This window comes from Pristiophorus japonicus, chromosome 8 (genome assembly GCF_044704955.1).
Source record: "Pristiophorus japonicus isolate sPriJap1 chromosome 8, sPriJap1.hap1, whole genome shotgun sequence".
Classification (NCBI taxonomy): domain Eukaryota; kingdom Metazoa; phylum Chordata; class Chondrichthyes; family Pristiophoridae; genus Pristiophorus; species Pristiophorus japonicus.
This window is the reverse complement of record NC_091984.1, coordinates 234,614,547-234,634,866: the sequence shown is the minus strand read 5'-3', so window position 1 is coordinate 234,634,866 and position 20,320 is coordinate 234,614,547. Positions and strand designations below refer to the sequence as shown.

At 44.0% G+C, this 20,320-nt stretch overlaps 1 protein-coding gene across 12 annotated transcripts in view; it reads right to left on the bottom strand.

The window, feature by feature from the left end:
* fbrsl1 (fibrosin-like 1) overlaps positions 1 to 13,779 on the bottom strand; it is a 908,758-nt gene extending 894,979 nt beyond the window's left edge. For all 12 annotated transcript variants that reach the window (XM_070888104.1, XM_070888109.1, XM_070888105.1 and 9 more), the window contains exon 1: positions 13,212 to 13,779. In XM_070888104.1, coding sequence (XP_070744205.1) covers positions 13,212 to 13,496 — 285 coding nt within the window. In that variant the 5' untranslated portion in view covers positions 13,497 to 13,779. The remainder of the gene's footprint in view (positions 1 to 13,211) is intronic.
* Positions 13,780 to 20,320: the final 6,541 nt, after the last annotated feature.

The window sequence follows — 20,320 nt, the reverse complement described above, 5'->3', positions numbered from 1 at the left end:
CTACTCCTATCAACGAAACAGAAACAACACAAACTCTAACAAAAGGTCAACATTTTTAGAAACTCAAAAGCACATCCCTTGTGGTCACTAATGCCAGTTTACGTTAATCCAGTTCAAAATTTCACATTCTCCTGCCATTATGGGTGACCTACCATCTTTACATTGCAACCATCACACCAATGACATAGCTATTCCAAGGTGACAAGCTATGACAGACACTGTAATTCCCATATTGGACTGTTCGGTCACCTGAGAACTCACTTTTATAGAGTGGAAGCAAGTCTTCCTGAATTTCGAGGGACTGTCTATGATGATATTCCAAGGTGGCAATAATGGTAGTTGGTGGAAAAAATTCTGAAAGCAATCTGGGATCATATATGGGTGATCCCCAGCTTTGGAAAACTGTCTTTACAGTGCCAAATATATAAATATACAAATCACACACTGGATTACTTACACCTGAATGCCAAGTAATCTCCCTGCAAACTCTGCTATATGCTGATGCAACTGTGGTTTCAATTAACTTGTGTACAATAGGATGTTTGCAAAGTCACCAATTAAGGCATCTCTGACCACATTAAAATGCAAAAAAAAACCCAAACTGATTGGTGCATTACTTCTGATTCAGACAACACTCTTCCTGCTGATTTTCAGCTGGGAGGTGTCACCTACAAATGTCTTTCCCTTTTAAAAAGGACACACACATCCTCTATTCTACACCACCCAACACCAGTGAAGATTGGGAATCGAGCGTGGTTGGGGCAGAGGGAGGGAAATCACACCTATCCTCCATAGCACTAAGCTTTAGTGCTTTAAAAGCACAGCATGACTCCAATCCTTCTGATGGTAGCATCACTTAATTGCTAACCTGACATAATATTTCTACAACACAATGATAAGTATTATGCTTAAATATACTGCAATACATATTTATTTTTAGAAATAATTTCCTGTTGTGCTGCCTGCAAAACACCATTGTAAGGCAAGTGTTCTTGTGCAATGTAAATGGAGATGCAGGATTGATTCATATGAAGGTTCCTTCATCCCTGATCTCCAGTGCCTTCAATTTCACAATACCTGCTGCTGTCCTGGGGCCATTCGCCACCATTCATCTTAGTTGGTGCTGAACCACCTAAGCACAGACTATTCAAGAGCCATTTTATTTTAAATGGGACCCTGTGCTTGACAAGCTGGTCATTTTCACTGCTGCCCATATATGTATTGGGGGGGGGGGGGGGAGAAAGAGGAGGAGGAGGAGATGATAAATTAGTCTCTTGAAACAGTCCCACCAAGCAATTCTGGTCAGAAGAAGAAATTCCACTGGAGCAAAAATCTTCTTGGCAGTGCTACTACAGATAGTGTGTGCAAGGAAGTGTCAGGATTTCACAGTAGGAGCTGCAATTGTTGCAGACCTGGTTCTGAGATTTTGTGTAACAACATGAGCATACAGGTGCACAGATCTGTATGCTTAGCAGCTACAACTATTTTGTAGGCTTACAACAGGAGATGTCGAATCTGACTACACAGTTTGCAAGACCCATGAAAATCTACAATGCTGTTGAAACGCTGGAGATTTCTCCCTTAACGACTGTGCCATCGACAGCAGGAGAACTGTATTTCTGCTACCAATGGCACTGTTTCAAAGTAGAAGTGCCAGCTACAGACTTAGGAAAGGGCATTTATGCAGCACCTTTCCGTCCTAAGGACATTCCAAAGCCCTTTATAACTACCTGTGTTAAGTACTTTTGAATTATAAGCACTGTTGTAATGTAGGAAATGTAGGAAAATGCAGCACACTAAGGTCCCACAAACAACAATGAGACACACGGACAGATAATCTGTTTTTAGTGATGTTGGTTGAGGAATAAATATTTGCCAGGACACCAAGGAGCACACCCTTGCTCTTAAAATGCCATGGAATCAGGGGCCTCAGTTTGACATCTCATCCGAAACACAGCACCTCCCAACAGTGCAGCACTCCCTCAGTGCCAGCCAGCCTGGATTGTGTGCTCAAGCCTCTGGAGTAGGCCTTGAAGCCACGACCTGACTCAGAGGCAGAGGTTCTACCACTATGTCAAGGCTGACATCAACTAGCCGAGTAGTGTAGTACACGGCATTGTATCAGGAACTGTATAAAAACTCTTCTGTAGTTGAATTACAGCTCTTCAAATACGTTGTTTACCTGCTTTTCCCACACAGACTGTTCTGTACTCCTGGGGTCAAAACAGACAACAGGCAACCTTCCTTTCATTCTGAACTGACTAAAATATATGTTTTGAATTGATAATGAGTTAATTTACAGAAAGAACTAGCAACTTTCTCAGCTATGTTGCAACACTAAAAAGATTAGGATCCTAAAGTTAAATTTCAAAATTTCTGTAAAATAAAGTTTTTTGTTTCTGTAACAAGTTTTTTTTTAAACGGAAAAAGCCTTGTACAGTACCCAAGTAACTTCCACTCCCACCACCACCCAAAAATGTAATGTTATAGTTACAACACGTGATCCTTTGTTGATGTGCAGTCTTTTTTTTTTAAAGCCAGAGTAAAATATACCTTCTGGGGAATCTTGAGGGTTCAAGCACAGTGCCATGCGAACATAATTCTTGGACTAAAGTTGAATGGTGATAGTTACAGAACACACCAGCCATGCCTTTTACAACTAGCTCTCATAAATTCACACTATTTCTAAATAGTATAATGAATGTAACAAAAACTTAGCTGTCAACTCTCCAAGAACAATAATTACAGGTGTCTTTATGGTCAGGGAGTGTGAGGATGAACAGTTGGAATATTCCCAGCATAATTGCAAATTAATCAACCTTCCACAAATGTCAGTGGTTAAAATCAGACCCCATTCAGTTTTGGGAACTGAAACTCAGGAAAAATACACACCATGGAAGGGGGAACAGTGTAGATTTCACTGGAATTCTACCAGGGCTTAAGAGTCAAATTGAGGATAGGTAGCATAAACTTGGCTTGTATTTCCTTTGGTGTCCTAATCTGAGGAAGGATATTCTTGCTATTGAGGGCGTGCAGCGAAGGTTTACCAGATTCCTGGGATGGCAGGACTGACATATGAAGACAGACTGGATCGACTAGGCTTGTATTCACTGGAATTTAGATGAATGAGGGGATCTCATGGAAACATATAAAATTGACAGGATTGGATAGGTTAGATGCAGGAAGAATGTTCCCGATGTTGGGGGAAGTCCAGAACCAGGGGTCACAGTCTAAGGATAAGGGGTAAGCCATTTAGGACCGAGATGAGGAGAAACTTCACTCAGAATTGTGAACCTGTGGAATTCTCTACCACAGAAAGTTGTTGAAGCCAGTTCGTTAGATATATTCAAAAGGGAGTTAAATGTGATCCTTAAATGTGAGTTAAAAGGGATCAAGGGGTATGGAGAGAAAGCAGAAATGGGGTACTGAAGTTGCATGATCAGCCATGATCATATTGAATGGTGGTGCAGGCTCGAAAGGCCGAATGGTCTACTCCTGCACCTATTTTCTATGTTTCTATGAAATCCAGAAGCATTTTTGCCCCACAGAAAGGCAGTGGAAATCTGGAATTATTTCTTCCAAAAGGCTGTGAATGTTGGGGCAATTGAAATTTAAGACAGAGATCGATAGGTAAGTGCATCAAGGGATATGGAGCTACGGTACAGATCAGCCATGATCTAACTGAATGGCCTACTCCTGATTCTATGTTTCTAAATCAGTCAAAAAAAACTGTAATGTTATTTAAAATTACAATGATAGCTGTTTTCTTCCTCCCTTCCAGCCACCCATTAGTAAGTACACTGTGTGCTTTAACAGTTTGGCACAAGCTCACAGCCCATATCGGGTTGCCATACCAACAAACAATCAGACAACTCAGCACTGCAAGATTCAGAAACTTATGTTGTATGCACAATCCAAATTTTTTGACCACCACAGCATATATTACAACCACACAATCTATACTAATGTCCTTTAAATGTAAATTGTCAAAACCATAGAATATTCATATTCAATCTAGCTGCCCAAGTTTCAGAACCTGATGACAAAATAAGATTCTTAACCTAAATAAGAAGGTTGTTAAATAGTATTTTTTACAACCAAGGAATAACTACAAAGATTTGTAAGATGTCACAAACTTAACACTTTTACATTTTAAAAGTACTCGTAACATTACGTGACTCATTCTCCTGTCATCCGCTACACTAACAAACGTGAACAGCTCAGTTCACCTTGCTCTTGCAGCATCGAAGACCTTTTTTTGGGGGAACGGCTGTTAAATTTAGCAACTGTGTTTCCACTGGGAGCTCAGTGAAGAACGGTGCCAAGTGGCAAAATAAACAAGGGTCTTGATGGTTTCTAACAACAATTCCAGGTGAAATTTTACTAGGCGCCGAGTTTGCTTTCAAAGGGTTGGGGAAGGGCGGGCGCGACAGACAGTAATAGCCATGCTAAATTGATGTGTACCTTCAGGCTAACAAAGGGTGAGGGCAGGGTGGGTAACATCATCCAGAAGTCTAGTTACTGATCATGAGCCATAAACCCTGCTTAAAAAGTGCATTTGCATGGACAGAATCGTGCTCATTTGTGATGTCCCCACAATCAAATAACTGCCAATACTCAGTTAGGCAAGCTATCAAAGCACAGTTGGCACCTATGAAACCATACCCAATATGAATGACCAATTCCATGGAAGATGAGGGGGGGTGGGGGAAGAGGAGAAGAGGGCGAGAGAAAGAGGTAAAAAGTAAACTTAAATATTTGCAAAAGATATGGGCCATAAAAATGCCACCAATTGTGTTCATGTACATATATCTGATTGTGCACAAGATAGCTAAGATGTTTACAAGAGCGAATGAGTCAGACAGATTAACTGGAGAAGCCCAGACTGAGAGAGACATTGGGGCAGAGGAGTCAGGGCACTGTCAAAAAACCAAACATAAGGGATGCAGGACTGCAAAGTAAATGAATTAAATAAATTGAAGGGCGGCAGCAAGCACCTCACAGGCATGCAAGGGGTATTCTGCAAACAAACAATCACAGGACAAGAACGTGAAGATACAGAAACAAGAAACAAAGTTTAACCATGGAATAAAGAAATACCCTAACGCAATGTTTCCACCACCCTGTGAACTACACACTGAATAGCATTAGAATCGACTCCCCCAGAAAACTAATCCCATTATGAGAATTAACTTAAGCATATTTATTTAACTAACAATTTTTATCCAAATTACTAAAAAACACATGCACCATGGTCATCGACAATGAAGTATTTAAAAAAAGAAAATGAAACAATATCCATTTATTTACACTGACATATTGCTGGAGGATTTAAATGGGTAAATAAAAAAAACAGAAGGGATCAGTTCTACCAAATTTTACACCGCTGACTGTCAGGGAACCAGTGTCAATGAAAATCAGCTCAGTTCCTGATTCTAGACTGCAAGCTTCAAAAAGGATCAGCATTGTAGCAAGAATGACAACAGACCTATGCTAAAAGTTAATGCCACACCAATGTTCTGTACACCATCTCACAAAATACCTACTATGGAAATGAGCTAACAGGTTAGTAATTTTTACAAACCATTTTAAGGATCAACTAGTAAAATGCTAATTCGGGTTGTAAGCCATGGGAAGCTCTGTACCTACAATCATTAAAAATAGCCAACAGTAGGAATCCCAAACTCAAACACATTACATCATAAACTAACTTTAACGAGTTAGTGCTATATCATGGGATTTACAGTCACAATTTAATGATATGCCATAATAGAATATTTTTCATAACTTTTTTTAGTGTCACTATATTACAGAAACACTATATTAAGATAGATGATACAAAAGGAAATGCAAAAGAATGGAAATACAAAACTGGTTACAAAATCAGCTCGCACCACCTTGTATCAGGCACATCAACACTGCCGGAACACGGCTCCCACTTCATTCCAGTTTTGTGTCAAAAAAATCCAGCACAACAGAATTTCCAATGTCCTGCATAGCAGGATTTTTTTTTAAATAAATATAGAAGTATTGCAGATGATGTTATTTTAAATTTGATGACCACAGGCATGGTTGTCCAGAAAGACATTTTGGATTCATAAGAACATAAGAATTAGGAACAGGCGTAGGCCATCTAGCCCCTCGAGCCTGCTCCGCCATTCAACAAGATCATGGCTGATCTGGCCATGGACTCAGCTCCACTTACCCGCCCGCTCCCCATAACCCTTAATTCCCTTATTGGTTAAAAATCTATCGATCTGTGATTTGAATACATTCAATGAGCTAGCCTCAACTGCTTTCTTGGGCAGAGAATTCCAGATTCACAACCTTCTCAACTCGGTTTTAAATTGGCTCCCCCGTATTTTGAGGCTGTGCCCCCTAGTTCTAGTCTCCCCGACCAGTGGAATCAACCTCTCTGCCTCTATCTTCTCTATCCCTTTCATTATTTTAAATGTTTCTATAAGATCACCCCTCATCCTTCTGAACTCCAACAAGTAAAGACCCAGTCTACTCAATCTATCATAAGGTAACCCCCTCATCTCCGGAATCAGCCTGGTGAATCATCTCCGTACCCCCTCCAAAGCTAGTATATCCTTCCTTAAGTAAGGTGACCAAAACTGCACGCAGTACTCCAGGTGCGGCCTCACCAATACCCTGTACAGTTGCAGCAGGACCTCCCTGCTTTTGTACTCCATCCCTCTCGCAATGAAGGCCAACATTCCATTCGCACCTGCAAACTAACTTTTTGGGATTCATGCACAAGGACCTCCAGGTCCCTCTGCACCACAGCATGTTGTAATTTCTACCGATTCAAATAATATTCCCTTTTACTGTTTCTTTTTCCAAGGTGGATGACCTCACATTTTCCAACATTGTATTCCATCTGCCAAACCTTAGCCCATTCGCTTAACCTATCTAAATCTCTTTGCAGCCTCTGTGTCCTCTACACAACCCACTTTCCCACTAATCTTTGCGTCATCTGCAAATTGCATTACACTACACTCTGTCCCCTCTTCCAGGTCATCTATGTATATTGTAAACAGTGTGGTCCCAGCACCGATCCCTGTGGCACATCACTAACCACCGATTTCCAACCCGAAAAAGGACCCATTTATCCCGACTCTCTGCTTTCTGTTAGCCAGCCAATTCTCTATCCATGCGAAAACATTTCCTCTGACTCCACGTAGCTTTATCTTCTGCAGTAACCTTTTGTGTGGCACCTTATCGAATGCCTTTTGGAAATCTAAATACACATCCATCGGTACACCTCTATCCACCATGCTCGTTATAATCCTCAAAGAATTCCAGTAAATTAGTTAAACTTGATTTCCCCTTCATGAATCCATGTTGCGTCTGCTTGAATGCACTATTCCTATCTAGATGTCCCGCTATTTCTTCCTTAATGATAGCTTCAAGCATTTTCCCCACTACAGATGTTAAACTAACCGGCATTCCTCAAATGACATTTTAATATCCAACAATACTCTGGCATTTAGATCACAGACAATATTGAAAAGGTTCCACAACTCATCCTAAAAGGATGATGATGTACTCAACAGTCTCCTACCATCCATGTTGTAAAATTCCTTACAAAACTGGCAGAGAAAAATGGCTGGCAGGACTTGCAAAAAAGATATTTTAATTAAAATCCTGCACTTAACTCTCACTTCTCCTTCATAGAAATACCAAAGATAACTTTGCATAGATTTATTAAAATATTGCAATACCCATTCTTACCACCACCAGCAACTTCACCACCTTCCACCCTCCCCAACCCCCACCACGGCAAAAAAAAAATCCAAATATAAAATCCAGGAAAATGTCAGTTTAAAAATACCATTTCACTGATGCCTAACTAATCTAAAATGGAACAGAGCAGTTTTCCTCCACCTCCCCACTGTGTTAATCCCAAGGGCTGTGTTAATCCCAGGCTCTGGAGAGCACTATTACACTCAAACAAGGCAGCCATGTTATTCTGCAGTTTAAAAGACAGAATTGCTGACTATTGAAATATACACATGCAACATTATACCTTTTCTATACCCATCAAACAATTACACAGTACATCATAATTTGCTTAAAAACTTGCTGGAGACAGAAATGTACATTTATCCAAAAAAGTGCTTTCTCTGTTGCAGTGTGAATAATTTAAAGCAAGCATACAATTATTTGTTTAGAAGGAATTTGATTAAAACATATTGTATTTGGTTTCCAGAGTCCCTACAGTTACTTAACATTTACCTTAATGAATTAGTAATGCACATAATTTCATTCAAATACTTTAGTCCTAAGGATATGATAAATTACATAGCCTGATTGCATTCTAAACACAGATTCAATTTTACTATTTTAATGACCAAGTCATTGTCAGGAGGACTTGAGTAAAAAGCCCACATATGTTGCTAAATAGGAAATTCTGAGATGGGGTCAGCCAGGCAAGTCGTTCTCGCACACAGTAATGATAACAAATCCAATAGGTCTAGTACAAGGCAGTTATAACTAATGTGGGTTACTGTTTAAATTATCCAAACGCTCAGAAGAAGTTCAATACACACACAGTATGTGTCATATTTTAAAAGCACAATTAGTGACACCACACTAAAAAAGGACAAGTCAGATCTTCAGGTACAGTAATATTTAGCACCACAAATACAGATAAATGCTCAGTATTTCCACAACTTTTACTCTCAATTATTGATGCATGCACTGTTAAAGTAAAGGTGTCAACATTTAGGCTCTACACGTTCCCCTGTTCACATGGCAACATGTAAATTAAGGAAATGGTATTCTTTCGCTATGATTTGTTTTATTTATTACAAAAATACACATCTTAATGAAATACTTCTGTCTTTTTGTAACTCGCCAGCAATACCAATCTAAAACTGGTATAATTATTCAAGGTCATCACTGTACTGTAATGTAACCTATCATCAGCTACCACCTAGTTGCTGGAAAGGATTACTTTAAGCCAAGATGTTCAATGTCGTTCACAAACAGACAAGTATTGGAAGCATGAGGTTACCCAAGTCTAAGTAATGTTTTGCATTGAACAAAAAAAAAGGCAGCACCACACATTCAAAGTGAAAACCAAGTCAAATTAATAAATGAACAGTTTGCCCAAGTTTGAAGTCAAACACATGGTAAAGAGCCATCAAAACTCAGCATTCTTTTACAGCAAGCACATACTTAATGAGAACCCAACATTAAAATGCTATCTTGCAGAAATTAAATATAGTCTCTTTGGAACTGCTAAAAGATGGTTTGTGTAGATCTCACTTTTTTTTTTAAATTGCTTCGGATGAGGGAAAAAAGCTCAACTATGCCCACTTAAGGGAAATCACTAAAACAGATCCATTTCGCTCAGTCTCAGCAGTTCAAAGAGAAAAAAAACATTCATTTACCAAACGTATTTATTTAAATCTATTACAATTGTTATGAAATGTAACTACACCTACCATCACAGCAACTCAAATTACCAATTCAGAATATCTGTATAACACTTTGTTCTTTGAGCTACGCTAATAGCATTTGTATTTAATCTTCTAAATAAGGTATAAACCACGTATACATTTTTTTTAAACTCCTAAGAATGCACCATATTAAAAAAAATTTGACAAAGTTTTACATTATCAATAATGTAAAATGACAATGTAATTTTATAGACCCCACTAAAAATCTGTGTGAGTAATCATATCTTCAACTGTAATTTACTTAAAAATCTGCAACATTTTGACAAAACAGCAGTAGGCTGGCAAGAATAAGGAATTCATTCACGTCCAGTGATTTTATTTTAACTTCAGTAAATGCTGGTCATTTTAAGAACACTAAATTTAACAGTGTTGTAACCTTTTTTCACTGGTGGGAGATTCTAGGACAAGAGGACATAACCTTAAATTAGAAGCCAACAAATTCATAAGAAAAGTTAGGAAACACTCCTTCATACAAAAAAAGGTGGCAGAAGTGTGAGACTCTCAATTAATAATTTTAAATTCGAGATGGCTAGCAAAAATGTATCTAAGAGTATTCAAGAATCTGGAGCTAAGGCAAGTAAATGGAATTAGGATGATCAGCCATGATCTCACTAAATGGCAGAACAGGCTCAAGGGGCTGAATGGCCTACTCCTGTTCCTATGTTCTACAATCACAATGCATGATTTAACTCAGCATCATTTGCATCAGCAGCAATCCAGAGTCAAATTCAAATTGTAAAAATAAGCAGTTTTGGACTGAATAAAAATGGCAGCACCACACAAGCCAAAGTGAAAACAGAGTCAAATTAATAAATGAACACGTATAAAAGTATTTTTAGTCAGTCATTGGGGAATGTACACCTGAAAATCCCCCAAAAACAATATATGGGAATTTTTTTTTCTTACACATTCTGTATCTAGTCAGCAATTCCTACATAGAGCAAGCAGGATTCTCAGATCATACAATATGCAACATTTGCGAAACAGTCACTAAAAGACTGCTTGCTAGGCAGTGCATCTCATAACAAAAATGTCACAATGGCATAACAAAATAGGGAAGCATTTTATCTCAGACAGCTAACCATCAGTTTTAAATAATTTAGTTTGTGGACAATGTAACATTTTAAAAATCAGCATTTAAAAAAATACCAAGAATCACACAGTATTTAATTCCAAGATTTTTCATATTTAGACAGACAATCAATAAACCTGGAACTATCCACACCAGCAGAATCAGTTTAAAACATCAATTAAAACATCTACTTCACACGAGTTTAATTTCAAATCTCAAATCCTGCAGCTAAGTATCCCACACAAATTGATGGTAGATGCATTTCTGGTAATGTGCAGGTCTCAGACTGCACCAAACTGGTATTTTTGAATAACATTTTTAGCCCATGTGCTTCAGTCACCAAAATACACCTGACATTGGGGAAGGTTGGTATATTATTCAAGTTTGCATTGTGGCCCACATATTTCCAAAATGTGAGAGCAGGCACTATTCGATACAGCTTTAAAGCCATCCTGCAACATTAGGTAGCAGTTTTAGCACATGCTCATTCATAATCTTACCATGGACACAGTACAAAAATGGCCAATGAATTAAATCAAATATTGTCAAATCATAGTTTTACTTCAGAAATGACCATCCTCCTGATGTCTACAGTCAGATTAACACCAGGGGATTGGTACTTACTTTATTATGGTCATGCTCCCAAGTGCTAGAGCACATCCAACTGAAAATAACTTCTGCATTTACAGTGAACTTTCTCTGCTGAAAATCTTTCCCAACTCCATTTTCTTCCTCAGCCAGTCTATATACTCTGAAATACCCCTGGTTTAACCACCATTTTGAAAAACCTTTCACTGCATCTTTCTGCTGTGACCCTTGTAACCTGTAGCACAATTATATTAAATTTCATATTCAATTTTAGAGGGGAAAAACTTCATCGTTCCGAAATCCAGTTTCATCCAAGGCATAATTTTTATAACCTACTCCAATACGCAATAGGATTTAACACTACAGGAATTACCTGCAGGCATTTACAGAGTATAAAAGGTTAATAATTTTTTTTTTTTTTTTTTTAAATAAGATTTTGTAAGCAATACATTTTTAAAAATATTTTCCAAATCTAGTTTGGTAAATAAAAATCTGCTGACACACATGGCTGATGTCCAGGGCACTGACAATGAAACAAAGTCACCCAACTGGGTAAGATATATCCTTTCCTGACATTAAATGCAGAACACTAGGTCCAAGCTTATAAAATCGACAGTTTGGGCAATCTTCAATTTGTGTTCCAATCTACGACACCTCACAGTTGTTACAAAATTATTCCACTTCCCCAAGTTAGGATCTAAAGAATCCCAAACTTTTCCAAGATAAAAAATAATTCGAACCAGCAACCACTGTAAATGTATTAAAGTTGTTGCAGTGTAGGTTAATTTTGGAAATAAAGGAATAGTTTGTGTACACACATTAGCAACCTGGCTTTAAACTGCTGGATTCCAAACAATCACAGGGCTAGAGTTCAGATGAGGTGAGTGGAGCAAGTGTAGAAAAATTAATATTTCTTGTTGAAAGTTAATTTATGAAGTTAATTATTTTAAAAATAGACAAGAGTTGATAACATTTTGCAGCAGGCAAACTGTTTCACCCCACTGGGGGGTGGTGCAGGGAAGTAGGGAAAGAGAATAAAGTGATTTTTTTTGACAACTAAAGGAGCACTGCAGCTTAAATCTGCAACTGCTCAAGTCCCACAGTAGATTAAAATACAATTTCAGACAGCACAAAATGTACCAACAAGTACATCCAAAAGCACACTGAATAACTTAGTAGCATTGTAGTGTGCCCAAAGATAAATGGACGAGATCAAGAATGGAAATGAAGAAAAAAAAAATCATGCTTTCTGGCAATCAAAAAGGAACTGAAAAATACTATGGAATCACACACCAACTTATTTCACACAACCAAAGTATTCGAACAAAAACTCGATTCCTTCATAGCTTTACGCAGGCAACATTAGTTTCAAAATACATATTTTTAAACTTTGAACCTTCATGGTGATGTCACTAAAAGTTGGCAGTTTTGTATAACTCAAGATTTCAGAGCTTTTCTTACCCACTCCTGTTATGCTTACAAGTCATCACATTGAGCAGAATTGGGGAGGGAAGAGAAAAAGATGTCTTTAAACACAATTACTTCTTTTTTTTTAAAAAAGTGAGAGATAAGCTCATGACATTTCTCAGCCAACATCTCCTAGGATTTTACCCATGGCCAATTCAACATCAACTCAGAAGGACTATTTCAATGGGATACCACATATTTAACACACCAGAGAGTGATTGAGAAAGAAAGCAAAATAAGTCGGCTTGAAGGAAAGGTTCAAAGGTTAAAAATTGCTTGGCTGAAAAAATAAGCCTGTTGTTTTGCAAACAGTGCAGAATATTTCTTGATGAAAAAAAAATATACAAGGACAGCAACAACGTGACAATAAAGCTTACCTTATGTGCGCACAGAGCTTTCAGCGATCAGGCAATGGATAAATTGGCATTGCCTGGACTGTCAATAGCAAGTGCTAGCAATTGAACGCAATTGTTTTTTGTTAATAAATGTTAAAAAAAAAGAGATAGGCAAAGCACCCCCCCCCCCGCCCCCCACTCACTCTCACACACCCCCACCCACACACACACACACCCCAGCAGTGGTGCAACGGCAGGGTAGGGCTGCTCGTGTCTTACCTCCAAAGCCTCCAGGGTGGTGAAGCTGGCGATCGCGAAGCCGTCGATGATGTCCTCTTCCTGGGAGCTGGATGCCCTTCTCTTGCGGCGGGGGGGCCGGCAGCAGCGGGACGGGGCCGGCATCGCCGCCGTCTGGCCGGGGCTCGGCTTGTCGTCCCTGTCGGAGCCCGAGGAAGGACTGTGGGGCCGGGCATTGCGGTTCGCCGCCTCCCGTCTCCTCACCCGGTCCCTCTGCGAGCGGGATCGCCGGCTCTGCTTCAGCCCACTACACCGTGGGCCCTCCATATTTCTCGCGCTCTCTCGCTCGCTCTCTTCCCCTCCCCAAAAAAAAAAATTCTGAGGTGAAAAAAAAAAATTTTTTACCTCAGGAAAAAAAAAAGGAGGGGAGAAGAAATTAAAATAAATAAACACCCGCTTTTTCCTCCTCCTCCTCTTTCCTTCTTCCTCACAACAGAAAACAATGCAGGCCCGCAGCCAGCATGGAGACAGCCGAGGCAACTAGCCTGGGTGAAAACTTTGCTTACTGCAATGGAAATCCTCGAGTCAGCGGTCCGGGACGCCTGTTTTTTTATCATTCAGGACTTGCCAGCTTTAAGGGTTTTCAGCCCCAAGGACCTGCGCACTTCAGCACCGAGGCGCCGCGCAGGCGCCGTGCGGGCGCTCCGGGGAGAGGGGGGGGGGGGGGGATGACTTTTTTTTCTCATTCCACTCTCGCGCGCCCCGGCGCCGGCTGCGCCTGCGCGCTTTCCTCACACACACCCCCCCCCCCCCTCACACCCTCCTTTCTCCCCGCGCGCTCGCCAACCGCCCGCGCTCGAGCGCTGCAGAAGGTAACAGAGGGCAGGGGGGGGGCGGGCAAAGGGGGTAAAAGAGGGCGAGGGGGGGCAAGGGTGCGAGAGGACAGGGGGGCAAGAGAGCAAGGGGGTAGAGGGCAGGGGGTAAGGGGGCAGGGGGATAAGAGGGCTAGGGGGGGTAAGAGGGTAGGGGGTAGGGTAAGAGAGCAGGGGTTAAGAGGGCAGGAGGGGTGAGGGTAAAAGGGAAGGGGGGTAAGAGGGTAAGAGAGCAGGGGGATAAGAGAGCAGGGGGTAAGAGGGCAGGGGGGTGAGGGTAAGGGGGTAAGAGCAGGGGGTAAGGGGGCAAGAGGGGTAAGGGGGCAAGAGGGTTGAGGGAAAGGGGGTAAGAGGGCAGGGGGGGTAAGAGAGCAGGAGGGGTAAGAGGGTAAGAGTGCAGGGGGTTAAGAGGGCAGGGGGTAAGAGGGCTGGGGGGCAAGGGGTTAAGAGGGCTAGGGGGTTAAGAGGGCAAGGGGGTTAAGAGGGTAAGGGGTCAAGAGGGTAGGATAAGAGGGCAGGAGGGGGTGAGGGGGTAAGAGGGTAAGAGAGCAGGGGGATAAGAGAGAAGGGGGTAAGAGGGCAGGAGGGGTGAGGGTAAGGGGGTAAGAGGGCAGGGGGTAAGAGGGTAAGAGCAGGGGGTAAGGGGGCAAGAGGGGTAAGGGGGCAAGAGGGTTGAGGGAAAGGGGGTAAGAGGGCAGGGGGGGTAAGAGAGCAGGAGGGGTAAGAGGGTAAGAGAGCAGGGGGTTAAGGGGGTAAGAGGGCTGGGGGGCAAGGGGTTAAGAGGGCTAGGGGGTTAAGAGGGCAAGGGGGTTAAGAGGGTAAGGGGTCAAGAGGGTAGGATAAGAGGGCAGGAGGGGTAAGAGGGGGTGAGGGGGTAAGAGGGTAAGAGAGCAGGGGGATAAGAGAGAAGGGGGTAAGAGGGCAGGAGGGGTGAGGGTAAGGGGGTAAGAGGGCAGGGGGTAAGAGGGTAAGAGCAGGGGGTAAGGGGGCAAGAGGGGTAAGGGGGCAAGAGGGTTGAGGGAAAGGGGGTAAGAGGGCAGGGGGGGTAAGAGAGCAGGAGGGGTAAGAGGGTAAGAGAGCAGGGGGTTAAGGGGGTAAGAGGGCTGGGGGGCAAGGGGTTAAGAGGGCTAGGGGGTTAAGAGGGCAAGGGGGTTAAGAGGGTAAGGGGTCAAGAGGGTAGGATAAGAGGGCAGGAGGGGTAAGAGGGGGTGAGGGGGTAAGAGGGTAAGAGAGCAGGGGGATAAGAGAGAAGGGGGTAAGAGGGCAGGAGGGGTGAGGGTAAGGGGGTAAGAGGGCAGGGGGTAAGAGGGTAAGAGCAGGGGGCAAGAGGGGTAAGGGGGCAAGAGGGTTGAGGGAAAGGGGGTAAGAGGGCAGGGGGGGTAAGAGAGCAGGAGGGGTAAGAGGGTAAGAGAGCAGGGGGTTAAGAGGGCAGGGGGTAAGAGGGCTGGGGGGCAAGGGGTTAAGAGGGCTAGGGGATTAAGAGGGCTAGGGGGTAAGAGGGCAGGGGGTTAAGGGGGCAAGAGGGTAAGGGGTCAAGAGGGCAGGAGGGGTAAGAGGGGGTGAGGGGGTAAGAGAGCAGGGGGATAAGAGAGAAGGGGGTAAGAGGGCAGGAGGGGTGAGGGTAAGGGGGTAAGAGGGCAGGGGGTTAAGATGGGTAGGGGGTAAGAGGGCAGGGGGTGTGGGGGCAAGAGGGCAGGGAGTGTGGGGGCAAGAGGGAAGGGGGTAAGAGGGCAGAGGGGTATAAGGGGGTAAGAGGGCAGGGGGGTAAGAGGGCGGGAGGGTAAGAGGGTGAGAGAGCAGGGGGGTAAGGGGGTGAGAGAGCAGGGGGTAAGGGGGCAGGGGAGTAAGGGGGTAAGAGGGCAGTGGGGTAAGGGGGCAGGGGTTAAGGGAGTAAGAGGGCAGGGGTTAAGAGGGCAAGGGGGCAGGGGTTAAGAGAGTAAGAGGGCAGGGGTTAAGGAGGCAAGAGGGCAGGGGGTAAGAGGGAAGGGGCAGGGCGGTAAGGGGGGGTAAGAAGGGCAGGGGGGTATGAGGGCAGTGGGGTAAGGGGTTAAGGGAGTAAGAGGGCAGGGGGGTAAGGGGGCTAGAGGGCAGGGGGGAGGAGGTAACTGGGCAGAGGGGGTAGGTGGGCAGGGGGGGGAACGGGGCAGGGGGGTAGGGTAAGAGGCGGGCAGGGGAGGGCAGGAAAGGGCGGGCAGAGGGGAAAAGGGAGGGGGCAAAAGGCAAGGGGCGGGGTCACAGGAGGCAAGGGGGGGACAGGGGGCGGGGGGCAAAAGGGACGAGGACAATAGGGAGGGGGCGGCGAGGACAATAGGGAGGGGGCATGGGGGACAATAGGGAGGTAGAGGGGACAAAAGGGATGGGGGGGACAAAAGGGATGGGGGGGACAAAAGGGAACGGGGAGTGGGGGAGGGGGGACAAAAGGGAGCGGGGGGGTGGCAAAAGGGAGGGGGCGGAGAGGGGCAAATGGGAGGGGCGGGGGCAAAAGGGAGGGGCAGGGGGCAAAATGGAGGGCGCAAGGGAGCAAAATGGGGGGGCAAGGGGGTGGGGTGTCAAAAGGGTGGGGGGCAGGGGGTGTCAAAAGGGTGGGGGTGTCAAAAGGGTGGGGGGGCAAGGGGGCAAAAGGGTGGGGGGAAAGGGGGGACAAAATAAGGGGCGGGGAAAAGGGGGAGGGAGAATGGGGGAAATGGGGAGGAGGGTGGGGGTAGGGGAAATGGGAAGGGAGGAGATGGGGGGAGGGGGAAGGAGAAAGAGGAAAATCGGGAAAGGATAGGGGAAAGAAGGAAAACGGGGGGGGGAAGAGAAGGGAAACAGGAGGAGAGAAGGAATAGAAAAAGGGGGAAAGAAGAAAATGAGAAGGGGGAGGTGAAGGAGAGGGGGAGTGAGAAAGGGGAAGGAAATGGTGGGAGGGGGTGGAGAAGGACAAGTGGGGGGGCAGATGCTGGTGTCTGTCGGAAAGCAGTAACCCCGGGTGGGGAGGGGATAGTGTGGAGTGGAAGGATGGGGGGGATCCCAACATATACCAGAAGTGGGTCCAAGGCTCCACCTGTACTAGTGTCGCCTCATGCCACGGCGCGATAGTCATACATAACCAGGAAGATATAGGTTCGCTGGCCAGACTGGCAGCATCCATGGGATACTGGCGGGAGATGGACATGTGAAATTCAGCTACGATTCCCATTTCTGATGGCTATCCCTGATGAAAAATGCAGGTGTGAATGTCAGGTGCAATACCCTCCATAGTTGAATAGCCGCCTTCAAACTGTCTAAGCTACTGGAGGACTGTCCGTAGCACACCCGAGGGGGATTCAATGTTTTCAAGAGAAAAATGGATTTTGGTGACTTAAGGCCTGGAACAGATTTTTACAATAAGTAACTAACAGATTTTTACAATCCCCTGGTGTTTTGGAGATTGCATTATGATTGTCCTTTTTTTCATGAAAACTACATACCACAGCATAGTAAATAGTGTGGCAGAGTCAAGTCCATGGTACTTGTTGGTATGTTGAGGGGCTGACTCTGATGTTTCCTAAAAGTCTCCTATAAATGCTAAGCACTTGCAAATCTCCTGAAATATTAAAAGCATCAACAGGCTTGAGAAGTGTCACTCATTGGAAATGACAATCACCTGTTTTGGTTTTCTAATACAAAACCAAAATACTGTGGATGCTGGAACCTGGAATAAAAACAGAAAATGCTGGAAATCTCAGGAGGTCAGGCAGCGTCTGTGGCGAGGAGGCAGAGTCGATCCTTTCGTCATCGTTTTCTAAGCGTGTTGATCCATGTTGCTCTTAACAATAAACACAACTGTGCTTCAATGAGTTTATTATCCTGTTGATCGTAAATGTCACTTTCATCGTTTCACCAATGTTGACAGCTCTTTACAAAAATCTCTCCGAAATGAGATGGGGCTGGAGGGGTGGGGAGAAAGGAAACACCGAGGCCCAGCACACTCCACCAAACAACTACTTGCAATGGTTAGTAACTAACGGATTTTTACAAAGCACACCATTTGTACATTCTGCTGCCTGCTCTGCCCAACACTCAACAAAAGACATCTCAGGGCCCGACGAACCAGAATGCATTAACGCTGGGTGCGTAAAATGCAGCCCATCGACCATAGCTGGCCCAGAAGTCCTGGTGACCCAGCCCACAAAGCCTAGGCAACTCAGTTCTTGTGCTGCCTAGGCCCCAAGCTCTGGAATTCCTTCTGTAAAACCTCTCCGCCTCGCTACCTCTCTCCTTCTTTAAGACGCTCCTTAAAACCTAACTCTTTGACCAAGCGTTTGGTCACCTGTCCTAATATCTCGTGGCTCTGTCAAATGTTGTTTGATAACGATCCTGTGACGCGCCTTGGGACATTTTACTACATTAAAGGCGCTATATAAATACAAGTTGTTGTGCTTATATTATTTCACTTTATGGTTACTCCTGTGAATTTTACGAGCCCCTGGTTTTGGAAAGATCACAATGGTGAATAAATCTTAAATCACACCAACTCTTTTTGTTAGTACCTACAGCTTCAGATATTATCAAGTCACAACATTTAGGCTGGATTTTTGGATCATCTGCGCTTAGTTTTTCACCCTGGAGCTGCGGCAATGGCGGGGGTGAGGTGTTCTGCGCGGGCGGTCAGCCTCCAGCGCCCCGCGGCGATCCTTGGGTCCGGTTTTGCGAGTGCTGTGGAGTAGCACCGCCGGGAAAAACTGCGCCGGTGTGCAACCCCCCTGGTTGCGTCGCCAGCGCGAGTTTGAACTCCTGTCTGCCTGGAATTGTGCCTCGCAATGACCACCTGGGAAATCAGGGTGGTCCAAGGGCGAAGAGGTGAGCAATGGACTCCTGAGGGTAAGTGTGATTGTTTTTTCTTTTAATTTTTTTTTTAGCGATTTGTGTTGTGGTGGCACGGGCAATATTTTGGGAATGTTTTAGTGGGGTTTTAAAGTTTTTTTTCACCCACCACCGCCAGGCAGCTCCCGGGCTGGCTCTTTAGCTCGGGATTTTCTCGTCCTAGCGCCAAGAGAAGTGTACAACACCTTTCTTAGTGCTGCGCTCCCTGATGCAGGGCCCAGTTGTCAAAACTTACCTACTGAGGCACCAACTATTCCCGGCTGCTAACTTTACCGCCCCGCCACCATTATCGCCCCAAAAACATAAAAGCCGAAAATCCAGACTTTAAACTTTATATGTGACCTGCGAGGCTCCAATGTAAGCACCCAAGCTGTCCACTGAACCACAAAGCTTGGAAATCTCTGCCGCCTTTGAGATTTGGAAGCTATGATAGTGCAGTGATTATCTTATTGGACTCGTAACCCCAAGGCCTGGACTGATAATCCCGAAAATGTGAATTCCAGCCCAACCGTTGCAGTTTGAGAATTTCAATTCAATTTTTAAAATCTGAAAATAAAAAGCTGGCACCAGTAAAAGTGACCATGAAGCTGTCAAATTGTCGTAAAATCCCAACTGGTTCACAAATGTCCTTTAGGGAAGGAAACCTGCTGACCTTATAGCACATGTGTGACTCCATTCCCACATCAACATGGTCTACTCTTAGCTGCCAACCAAACCACACTCGGTTGTGACAACAAGGGATGGGCAATAAATGCCAGCATTGTCAGCGAGGACCACATCCCAAAAATGAATAAGAACATACTAGCTATATAAAAATAACAGGCATGAAAAGACCAACTGGTCCACATCACCCGCCCCATGTAGTGTGATGCCTTATACATCATGATATTGACATTCCTTATTCACCTGGAAGATCTCCTGGGAGAGGAGGGGAAAGAAAAGATAAAAACCCCGGCCAATTAGAAAAAATAATCTGGAAAATTCTACTCCGATCCCTTTAGGTGATCAAAACTAGTCCGGGAGACCACACTGACTCCGACAGGGTACCTACCTCTTGTACAAGATGAACGACACCCCAGCCAGGAACAACTCTAGCTCTCTCTTGAAGGAATACAGTGAATCAACATTCACCGCACGAACCAGCAGCCCATTCTACAGGTCTGCAATTCTCTGGGAGAAGAGAAAACACCTAAACTCCACCCCAGAACCCCGATTGTGAAAGGTCAGTTGGGAGTGGCATTAAAATTGTGCTGCAGTGGTGGCTGTGGAAACTGAAGTATTCAAGACTGTACCAACCATACAGGGAATACATTTCCATACTAAAGAAATAGCAAAATAACTCCCGTATCCAAGAACCATGATCACTGCTTTCTCAACTGTGTATCCGTTGTAACTTGTTGCATTGGATACCTATCACCAGTGCTCAATGGTGAA